At 35.5% G+C, this 12,187-nt stretch overlaps 1 protein-coding gene across 2 annotated transcripts in view; it reads right to left on the bottom strand.

Annotated features, from left to right (window-relative positions):
- The window catches only part of DENND1B (DENN domain containing 1B), a 164,769-nt gene that overhangs the window by 22,470 nt on the left and 130,112 nt on the right, over positions 1-12,187 (bottom strand). For both annotated transcript variants that reach the window (XM_063344729.1, XM_063344730.1), the window contains 5 exons: positions 9,578-9,668; positions 5,609-5,649; positions 4,709-4,777; positions 2,245-2,301; positions 1,328-1,438 (listed from right to left, as the gene is read on the bottom strand). In XM_063344729.1, the coding sequence (XP_063200799.1) occupies positions 1,328-1,438; positions 2,245-2,301; positions 4,709-4,777; positions 5,609-5,649; positions 9,578-9,668 (369 nt within the window). The remainder of the gene's footprint in view (positions 1-1,327; positions 1,439-2,244; positions 2,302-4,708; positions 4,778-5,608; positions 5,650-9,577; positions 9,669-12,187) is intronic.

Genomic DNA, 12,187 nt, shown 5'->3' with positions numbered 1-12,187 from the left:
ACAGATACCTGCAATTGTAGATTCAGCTACATTAATCTGTGAATGTTGTCTTATAATGTATTAAAACCTTTTTAGTACCTCACATTATCAAATTATTTGGGGGGGGGGGAAGTTGCTATATATTAACATTAGAGCTCTATACTCATACATTTAGAATTGTGTATCTTCTCTTCTGATACTCAGTGAAAAAAAATCTACTGTACACAAGTTCCTGAAAGAATGCAGGTACCGCTGTTGCCCATATATAAAAATATACCGAGGGCACATGGTTTGACACTTTATTACTGGCTTTAAGAGATCAAGAAAACACATACAAAGTAAAACCTGCCTGAATAATTAAAGCTGAAAGTCTTTGTATTATTTATAACTCTAAGAAAAATGACTTAATACTAATGTACAATTTCAACATCATTTAACAATAATCTGGATCAGTTATACGTTAAATTTCACAAATTTCTATTTACTATTGATAAAAACTAGTTCAAACCCAAACTGATTAAATAGTTCAGATTTTTATCATTGCAATATCTGAAGTAAAACGCTAAATGTTGTTAGATCAGCTGGACTGAATTTCTATACTTACTTCTTATTTGAGGAAGACACATGCATTAAAAATCCACATATAAACATTCATTATGTATAATAAAACACGAAATACCAATCTAATGTAAAAATATATGCCCAAACATTACAATATGAACATATACATCTATTTACTCCTAGATAAAAGTGTTACAAAACCTATTTTATTGATATCTTTGAAATAAAACTGTCAAAATGAATCCAAAGATACTAAAACGCTTGCCAAAGTTGAGACACTACACCTGTTACGTCAAAACAAGACTAGAAAGGATTTGAGAACAAAAGGACAAGAGATTGGCACCGCATTAACTAGCTGACTTGTTAATAAAATAATAAATCATAACTATCTGAGCAAGGTTAAAAGCCATATGCCTGCCAAATCAATTTATTACAAATGCAAAATGAACGTGCCCCGCTGTAAGAAACTAAAAAAGATAGCTCAACACAGGTCTGTGAATAGACCAGAATGTATTTAATGTGAGAAGCCTTTATCAAAAACAGTATTTAAGAATTAAATCTCAGATCCATACTTACAAATCTCCCGTTTTTTCCCCTCTCAACAGGGATGAAATACAAACCGTACTTCTCCTCCATTCAAGCAGTATAGCAGCATTTATACAAACATAGCCTTCTATATCCAAACCCAGACAGCAATCTTAAACACAGTCACTGATGCATTGCTCTAAGTGGCAAAAAATTTTCCTCACATGTACGTGAATAAGAAGAGAAGTTTCAGGTGTCTTACCTGTGCCAGTCTCCGTTTTTCTGAGTTTGCTCTTTTCTCGTAATGTAACATGTAGACAGGAGCAGTCTGTCCTGCACCAGCGCTGCAAGTTCCATACTCATACTCACTCTCCTACAACAAAACAGATTTAAATTCCCATATTTATAATCATTATCTGCAAACGTACCTTCCATATTATGCATGCAGAATGCATTCAAAATTCTCTTGCCACAATCTATTACTGTCATGAAAATACCATCTGTAGTAAGAAAATCAAATTTAGCTTTTCAGGAAGCTGAATTATCAACATTGTCATTTAAAAGACGAATTGTTCAAACATCTAGGAAACGGATTTGAAAGTTTTCTTAAAATAGCATTAAATATATCTAAAAAATGGTTCCTTCTCCCCACAGAAAAATCTTAAGTGGAAACAACATTTTCAATGGGAAAAGCAGCTGCAAAATGCCTAAAATATCTTTTCTGATATTTCCGCAACGTTACTTCTGCAAAATGAAACTATCCTTTTGTTTTTAAACATTGCCATTGCCCACATATCTTACGAAGCCCAAACAGAGAACTACTCCTTCTGAAACACATTGCACTGCAAGACTCTCCCATCTCAAATTCTCAGCTTGAAGCAAAGGCTTCGATTGTGATATCAAAGCAATCAACTTTATGAAAACATACATCCTGTTAATGTATCTTTGAAGACCTCTGTTGTTCTATGATAAAATATGCAAACAATAAAGAGATTATTCAGTGGATGCACAGAATGACAGATAGTTGCCAGAGGGCTCGTTATGAAAAATGTATTGTTGAACAAAGGGCTAAGCATATTTCAAAAGTCATTAAAAACACAAATCTCATGTGATTTGTAAAGTGTAAGCTTCAAACTGATACAGGAAGCTAGTTAAGAAAGTAAGAAATGCACTACATACCTTGTGTTTTAACTTACTCTTCACTTCTTTTATTCCTTGCCTTGCCTGACTTTTTGCCTAGAAAAATAAAAGGACTTAAGTAGCTCTGCAAGACACTGGCTGCAGTCACGAAACAAGCTTCATGATACCATAGTTATTTTACCTTTTTTTTAAGCACCTGGTGATATAACGATGGACAATAACCTTTATCACAAATTTCATACATGCATTGTCAGTATATTTTATATGTTCACGCTTTGTCCGTATATGTAAGGATTATTTTTTTCTCAGTACATGCATGCCAATGCTGTGAAAACATATATACTCAAAACTTCTCCAAAATACTAAGGACAGGCTAAAAATGGTCATATACCTCACCCCTTTATTTGAAATGGTCCTTTAAATTTGAAATGGTATTTTACCAGTAAGGCATGTTGGAAAAATGTTAAGATTTTCAAGACGACTGCTACAGTGTTCCAGTCTGGCAACTTGCAGGGCAACATCAATCTTAAGAGAAATGAAGTGATTTGATATGCAGATGGAGATTTTGCCCAGTGCTGCTGAATAGCATAGTGCTGCTATTTAGGGGAGAATTCTGTATATATTAAAATAGGAAGCCAAGGATCACTGTTGCATGAAAAACAGAGCCAAGAATGTTCTTCAACAGAGAAATGAATTATCAATCCAGAATACCACGTACTTAGAGAGAGAGTCGAAAAAAAGAAAAGATGGAGGCGAGGGAGAGGGGACCAAAACCCCTAACCCTAACAGAAGAAAGGGTATTTTTCTTACATGAATATTGGAAAAAACTGTGAAAGCTTTCAAGGCTCTCTTGAAAACAGGACTTTTGAAAATCTATTTAAGGGTATAAATATGTGGAAAACACCTATTTTTCCATGGTTTTCTATATGTGGAAATTCAGGAAAAAAAAATCATTTTCTTGAATCAAGAGGTCAGAGAGTCTTTTTGATGCTTAAATCAGACATCTATAAGCTCAATAACAGCACAATGGGGTGCCATGTAGCAGATGCTAACCTGGGAGCCACTTTAAACTTTTCAGATCATGCTCACAGCATTTGGATGAATTTTGGAGTGCTTTGTTCTAACTCTGAGGGATGGCACCAAGCACACTACTCAAGGCTACCAATCAGTCATCTCACTATTAAGAAACACATATTCCCTTGCTGTAGTAGTAGGCTTATTAAAAGGCAACAGCATAAGAAATTAAATGGGGTAGAAATATGAATACCTTACACACAGACCCTCACAAAATTTACCAATGTTTCCTGAACAGAAGCTCACTTTGATGAACCTTTATTATCAAGAACACAATTATCAAAACTGAAGGCTGGGAGATCACGTAACCGCAGTCTAAGCTAGTGCAAACCGGAGAAGATAACCTGTTAATGAACCATTTTTTAAATTATAAATGAGTTCATAAATACCAAGTATATTTATTTACCTGTTTCTCTCCATGACTTCTGTGTTTTGCAACCAATGTAAAATTAAAAATTCTATTTGAAAAGTTTACTTAAAATATACTAGCTTAGACTGATGTACTGATTTATTCAGGACTACTTATTATGCATCCAACTAGTGAAGTAATTGGAAAAGCAAAAAGGAAGCCAAAAGTCTTTTCCCATGTATTAAAAAATGCAACCTTAAAATACTTCCCACTTCATTTTATGCTATTGCTGATTTTTCATGCTGCGTGATACCGTATAATTTCACATGCTTTATTGCTTAGGCAGGCTTTTAAAACAAGATCTAAGTGCAGAAATATTAGCATTAAATCTAGTTAAACGTGAGTATTCCAGGATCATCTTTAAAAGAGCAGATGACAGAAAAGTCTTGCCGCGCACCTTACTGTTGCATTACCACATCTTTTCAATAGCGCAGGACCTAGTGCCAAAGTGAAATTGCATCTGTGTAAGCCAGGACTCCATTTGTCTAGCACAAACCCTATGTGCTGAATAGAGAGGATCTCTACATCATGTTAACATGACATACCATGCAACTATATTTATATTACATATAAATGAAACATTTACAAAATGTTTTACATTCATGATAACTTTGTGACGCCTGTGTTGTGTTACAGGACCTTAGCGTAACTGAGAATTTCTGTTTTCAAAGTCCATATTTTAATCATGTCACCAGGTTAGGGAGAGTTTACAGCTGGGAATCAAATATCCAAATGATATTCAAATAAGCTTCTGGTATGTATTATTATTGAAACAAAACCAGCACACTGATGCTTTGAAAATGTCTGTTGTTACATACAAGCTATCTGCAAGACTGAGTCAACTCTAAATCCTAGTGCTGCATAAGAAAACAAATGAAGCTAAAAACATTCTACAAGCTGAAGCGTTTTTCTACAATACATTTACACAAAGCTTAGGTTTTTAAGTATTCAGGAAGAATGAGAGGTTGTAGGAAGTTGCAGTATTTTTATGTATTATTTATTTGAAAGAGATGATCTTACGAATTTGTATGCCGTTTTCACAGCTGGAGTGGCTTTGGTCATTGCTGTGTTGATCAGCGCACCACCTTTCTGAAATATACACAAAAAATGTATTTTAGTAACATTTTAACACAAGTCAAACCTTAGGAGAACAGCACAGAAAAATAAAGTGTGCTGCAAAGAAAAAACAATCTTCCTTTTAGATTGGTAAGAAAAAACCACAGCTGTGTTTCCTCCCCAACCTGCTGTCTGCAGCTACACAAGGGTTACCGTACGTCATTATCACAGCTGACACATTTATCAATGCATTCTAACAGAATGATGTATTTTCATTCTTCATTCATTGTTACCATTTCAAAATCAATTCAGAAGTTACGGCTATTTTTCATGTGTTCCTATCATATTTATTATGCAACTTAAAAATACCGTGACCTGACAGAAAGAACTATCTCATTCAATCACACAAGAATTCTCTTAATCTAAAATAATATATTTTACTAATCCTGCAGAATAACAAGGTTGTACCAAGGGTCTTCTGCTAGCCAAACTGCACAAATCCATATTAACAAACTTACGACTTAGTAGAAGTGATAACTTCGTATCAAATGGTACTGTCACACCTAATTCACAGTTAGGGAATGTTGCACGATACAGAAAGCAGTGAAATCCCCGACTATACAGACAGAAGAACCTTCTGCATTTTGGCATTTGTTTTGTGTATGGGATTTATTTATTTATTTTTATATCTTTGAGAAAACAACCACCAAATTATTGCATATACCACGGAAATGTTATTTATTATAGAATGTGCTTATATTTTCCCTGCAAATGAACGAACTTTTACCGTTGCATACATGTAAAGAAAAGGACAAAGATTTAAAGAACAGGATGGTCAGTAGAATTACTTAACCAAGTTTATACCTTCACTGTATGCATCCACTGCTGATACGATCTTGAATTTCCTGAAATAGAAATGTAAAATGTAACACAATCAAACATAAATTCAATGTTTTAAATGTCTCAACCCTCCTCACAATCTGCATATAAAATTCCCTTAGAGGATTATTCATTAATTTCATTCTTCCCAGACAGGCAAGGAATGTAAAGATAAGAATATGTGTACGTTAAGAAAAACACCGAGGTATCTCTTATTTCATGTTTTCTATTTTTTTTGTAAAAGCATATCTTTTCACCACACAGAGTTTTTAATTCCAATTGAGGTAGAAAGAGACATTACAACTATGATAAGGTAACACAGTGCCAAAAAGAAAAACACCGACTTGAAGGAAAGAATAACATATAATGAACTGCGTTCAAGCATAATGATCCCACTGGGCAAACTTTCAAGTACAAAAATGACATGGACTGCAGATGGTACCATCCCAAGGAAAAAGAAAGAGAGAAAAGTCTAAGGATTACGGCACAACTACATACTCCTGTGCAGGAAAAATCCTTTAGTTAATAATGTATATTAACCGCATCTACTTTCTTTCACAAAGGAAAACCTCTAAAAGGCAAGTGAGAGATGGCTTCTGTAGAACTACCAAGGGCTATTGTGCCACAAAGCTGGCCGTGAAGGACAGGGTTAAATTCTCACGAGCACTTGGTGAAGAAATGGATACTATTTCCCAAAGGCGCTTCAGGTGCACACCAAAGATTGGGTCCCTGATCCCTGAGAAAGCTTTAGAGCACCTCAGTCACTTGAATACTCTGGTACCATGAGCTGTTACTAACCCCAGACAAGACAGTCACACTGACAAAGATGCTGCAGTTTCAAACAGCGAGTTTATCCATTTTGAAAGGACCATACTGATATATCCTTGATCTTACAGGCTTCCAGCAAGAGTTCTCAAGACTTCTTAAGCTTTGCAATAATCAATTAACTAAGGCCTGGGTGGAATTACTGCATCGGATAGTGGAAATCCAAAACATTCTCCTAGGATGTGGCTGAGAGCTAACTGCATCATTGTAAAAGGTATTCCCAAGTTTCTCCATAAGGTGAAAAAACTGGTCTGTTTGTGCTTGTATCAAGCACTTTCACCCATTTCGCTAAGTTCTTTACAAGCAATTTTGAGACAGCCAAACTCTCAGGAATGATGGCAGAAGTGAAAGCAATGCTCACTTAGAAAGGAGAGAACCCGATGGTCATTATGATCCTATCTCCATTAAGAACGTCAAAGAGCAACCTAAAACAAAAATGACTCTTTCTTTTACTTCTTCAGGCTGGCTCCCTGAACCACCAGAGAAGGTAGCCTGGAAATAACATGTGAAATTTAACCACTGCTAATGTGTTAATGAAATTTCAATGAATCATCAGTACTTCCTCTAACATGACATTTCATAACTTCAAGTTCTTATCGAAAATACTCATATATCATCTGGTTTGTGGCGTCCTTAACAGTGACTCTTTCCACATCTGAGCTTTCTCTGTCACAGCCTATGACTTAAGCAATTACTAGAGACAGTAAATGAGATCACAGAAAATCACCAAGAAGTTTAACTGTCTAATAGTTGTGCAGAGACCTCAGAGAAGGCAATAAAGAAAACAGATAAATACTCATCTACAGAAAAGGCCATGTTAGCACTGCATACCCTTAGCTAGGGTTGAACCTCCTGAAACTCTAGCAAGATAATGCTGCACCCTTAAAATAAATTATTATTAAAAGAGAGGTTCAAAGGTTTTTCACTTTTTCAGTTTTCCTTGTACTACCATCGTTTATATTAGACCAACTCAAAAAAAAAAGACTGTAGTAAAATTAATGTGATTACAAATTACTTTAATGGATATATTCTACAAGAAATCCAAGTGCTAAGCCAATCAATCATCACTATCTTCTTGTATTGAAAGTTACATAAAACTCTTGAGAACTAATACTTCCACAGAATAATTCATGTAAAAGACAATAAAATTTTAAGTATGAAGTGCAAACTGTAACGAAGATGGCTGACATTTCTTTTCACATATAGTCACAGGGAAATAAGTTTTGACGACTTCACTGGAGGAAAAGAAAAAATCATAAAAAATAATGAAACCTAAGTTTTATTCTCCAATTTCCAGTTTAATTTTCTGTGCTGATTTAGTTACGCTCGCATATGTGGAAAAATGCAAATTAAAAAAGAGATTACTTAAAGAAACACTTTCCATTTGATTCACTGATTTTTAAATCGTACTCTCTTCAGCTAAGAATGTGTTCCCCTGTCCTTTGAACAGCTTGTAGCTTACACTAACTTTCCGTGACTTTTCTGAAGGCTGGTTTTCACCTGTTTTTTTTAAAAACCTTGGGCTTCCTGATAAAGTTGATGGGAGTTAACTCTGCAAAGAGATCATAGTTCTACCCCATTAGCGTCACAAAATGTCACCTTCAATTGCATACATATTGTTAGCCCTGCACTTCATAACGATAATGAGACAGCAGTTATGTAAATACTGAATATGTGCCCTAAGCAATTTGTCCACAACCTGGCAATATACAGCTTGTCTGACTTGAAAAGTAAGCACGCAGTGCAATCTAACTGAGAACTGCTGGAGAAGCCGAGCATTCCCTCCTGAGCAGAGCCAGGTGAGATGTGGCTCACTGAAATGAGCTTTATCTAACTTCTACTGCAGTTTTATTGCAGCCTCCTGACCCTCTAATGCGCTCAGCGAAAGAACTTGCAATACTGACACCACCTATCTGAATAATGGATGCTCAATGCCTAAAATCTGTTTACAGAGCAGCATAAGTTATCCTAAAAAGGTAGAAAAGACGTAAATCTCTGTATAACTAGCCACACTTTAATCAAGAAAAGAAATAATTATGTGCTAGATCACAGCACAAGACACAGAGGGCAGGAGAAGGCAGTGAAAATCTTGAACAAATGGATTTATGTACTCTGAGCATAAAAAAGGTATTATTTACAGAAGGTGAGGATGGCTCTGCATGACTCAATGATTTCTCTGTGGGGGCCAAATCCCTTCTTCTGTAAATACATCCGTTTAAGGGTAGTCTGGCAAAGGAAGACCCATCTAGAGCTGCCAGATGCAACTCAGTGGATTTGCTGAAGTCATGTAACTTCCATTTACTGAGAAAGCTTCTACGCTAAAGACCATAAAACAGTATTTGCGCTGTGTCATGCACATTTTGATCCGATATTTTGATAGCAAATTGATACCTCAAATAACAACGCAGCTGTAATAAATGTCTAAGCGGAAAGCAATCCATAATCGTGCAATATCCAGCAATGCATTCAGCATCCACTATAGGGGTTAACTTTGTAAGCTAGCTAATGTGAAAAGTGTTATAACAATTGTCAGTGAACATAACCCAGGGAAAAAAACACAAGGAATAATATTTTGTTTATGAAGAGGGCAAACTTTCAATGTTCCATCTGAGATTATACACAACTGTTACATTTTTCCCTCTTTCTTAGAGTAACACATATGCTGAAGAAAGCAAATTTCTCTAAAAATTTGGGAAATCGCTCTGATTTCTGCACTACAGAAATAATTGGATGTGAAAAAACAGGAGTTTTTTCTTTTTTTTTTTTTTTTTTTTTTTTTTTTTTTACAGAAAACATAACTAGAAAGAGTTCAGTAGCAGAAATTTCAAAGTTATTTTTAAAATGCAGTTTACATATAACGTATCACATTATTCAGTTAAAAATGTAAACAATATAGTGATATTTCATCAAAACAACATATCTTCATTTAATATACTGACATAACTGGATACGTAATAGTATGTGTACCAGCAGTGATTTTTTAAAGCCTTGCCAAGAATGAATGGGTACGATGAAGCAATAATTAGATTTGTTACTTCAAAAATTTACAGGACACCCTGAGAACATCATCACATTGAACAGCTCCCAAAGAAGCATAATCAGTGAGGACCACTCAAATTAATTCTGTACCTCCAGAAAAGCCTCCTGCTGTGATTTCTTCTTCAAAAACATCGGAGAATCCTCTTCCTGCATTTAATTTTGATAGCCGACCATCAATAAACTTGAAAAAAAAAAAAATAGTCACACTGTTGGCCCTTCTATTACTATACAGCGTTATAGTTTTCAGTATGTACATTACAATGGAATACAGATGTTCAAGACAACATGTGGCTTATAGATAATATATTGCTTTTAGATGGATTTTTCAAGAGCAGTTGCAACTATGAGCAGCAGAAATATCAGAGTATTTTTTATATACAAATCAAGAAAATCATATGTATTATGCAAAATTTAAAAATAGATTTGTAAATTTTATAGTCAATGAAATTACACATCAGTTTGTTCAGACACATTTTAAAGGGCTTTTCAGCTTTTCTTGCTTTTCTAATGGCATGAAAATATATTAATTTTTTTCTTTACAAATGGTAACTTTGGATTTGTAATCGTAATCAAATAAAGATCTCTGAGTCACTCCCTGATGTTCTGTTTTTGAATCATAAGCTTACCTCATATCATCAACAAAAGAACATAAACAAACCTCCCTGTGGTATCCCTTTCGGGGTATGCATCAATGGGTCCAAAGTAGAACTTTATGGGCACAGAAAGTACCTTTAGAACAAGTGAAAACACTTCACCCAGTTCAAAGAAATAACAGACTACGATGTCTACTTGAGGTCCGTTGAAAGTGTATGTGTTTTACACGAAAAAGGAGCCTATAAGGACAGTACGTGAAGGGAAATTGTAGCAAAACCATCCACGCTGAAACAGCAGAGGAAGGCTGTGGCTCGGTTTCAGAAACGGTGGCAGCAGCAGGCTGGATGTGACTGGCGGGGTGCAAGCCGACTCCAAGGACATTTAATTTCAGTGTATGGGAACGTGATGCATGAAGTCCCAAAACAAAGCGAGGCAGGATACCAAGGCAGACCCCTAAAACCCTCTCCGCCCGACTGAGCACGGTTCGGGGTTGACATCACTGTATTTTTAAGTCCCAACACATCTGTTTACCCTTTTCATTTTTTAACCACTAACACTTATGTAGTTGCATCTACAGATGCATATTGCAACAGCTGTCCTTATGCGGAGGTTACAGCTGCATAAGCACATGGATTTGCATCCACATATCAGTGTATATAGAAAGACTGAAACGATCGAAGTAAATCAGAAAAAGTGAAAGTACGATAATTAATGATTAAACCTTTCAGAAGGAATGACTACATTCTTCTCAAGAATTACCAGGCTTCAAAGACGTACAACGAGCACATTCTTAAAGGTTTAAAATTCTTTCAAGAAGCAACCCCTTTCTGTTTTGAAAAGGCTAACTCAAGTCTGAGAGATAAAGTGAGAAAGCACTTCTCCAATTATACACGGTTCATCTTCTAGCAAGAATGATGAGTTATTCACCGGTACTAACAAGTACACAGAAACAAAATTAATTATTTGGCTGTATCATATTTTAGCAGAGATTATTCAAACAGTGTCAGTGACAATCGGATGCTTGTCAATAAACAGACTAGTGATGTGAAACAAATCCCTTTCTCAGGGTACACAAATTCCAGTAGCAAAAATAAGGCAAGCAAATAGATAACCATTTCTTTCTCTTTCTTGTCTGAATTCCTTCTTATTTTTTCATTTTACTCGAAGTTGGCTTTTTTTTTTTCCAAATAGGTTGGTTCATGGTCAGACCACTATGGGATCACTGGATTATTTCACAGTAACAAAAAGAGATAAGAGCATCTTTAGCTACTGCCGTGAGGAAAAAAAACCCACCACCCCATCCCCTCCCATCTCCAGCCTTTGAACTGTAAGACGTTATCTCTTTTGGGAAAGTTATGAATTCATTCCATACTATAAACTAACGTAAGATTTATGGACATACTCATCAGTTGGTAAAATTCTATCAACAGAAGGCTGAGACACTGACTGAACTTTAGTTTTTAGAGGATCACTCCAACTGAGTATTTAATGTAAATACTGACAAGCTGAACTGTTAGCAAAAAGATACTAGAGACATTATTTAAAGGAACTTTTAAGTGGTAGTAGTAGTTATTACTTTTGAATAGTTTACTGTTAACGGTTGCACTTAGATTGCTACATGAAAAGAACAGCACGTGGAATCACACATACGCTTTATGGTTTTCTCCTCCCATTTTTCAAACCCACACTCCCTCGAAAAATCTGGGCCTATTTCAAGAAATGCATTTACTTTGAGACCCAGAGAGACCTTGGTTGACTACCACTTTCAATGAAAAACTAGTAATTCCAGTGCTGCTCTTGGATTTTAAGCTGACTAAAGACAGAAATACCATAATCCATAAATAATTTTGAATTCTAAAAATCAAAATATGGACCATATCCACTTCAGAAGATCTTGCTGCAGAGATGATAAAGAGTGGGGGCTGTGGGAGGAGACGTGATGTTTGTGAGCTGAACCCAATCATTTATTTAGGTAGGAGTAAAAATTCCAAGTCGATTCACCCATTATTAAAAACAAAAAGTTGGTAGAAGCAAAGAAAACATCATAAATGTGATTTCCACACAATAGGAGCTCAACATCTTGCAAGAAGAGAGCTCAACTCATAA

Source organism: Chroicocephalus ridibundus, chromosome 8 (genome assembly GCF_963924245.1).
Source record: "Chroicocephalus ridibundus chromosome 8, bChrRid1.1, whole genome shotgun sequence".
In the NCBI taxonomy this organism is placed as follows: Eukaryota; Metazoa; Chordata; class Aves; order Charadriiformes; family Laridae; genus Chroicocephalus; species Chroicocephalus ridibundus.
The sequence above is the reverse complement of the archived record's forward strand: the minus strand, read 5'-3'. Positions and strand labels throughout refer to the sequence as shown.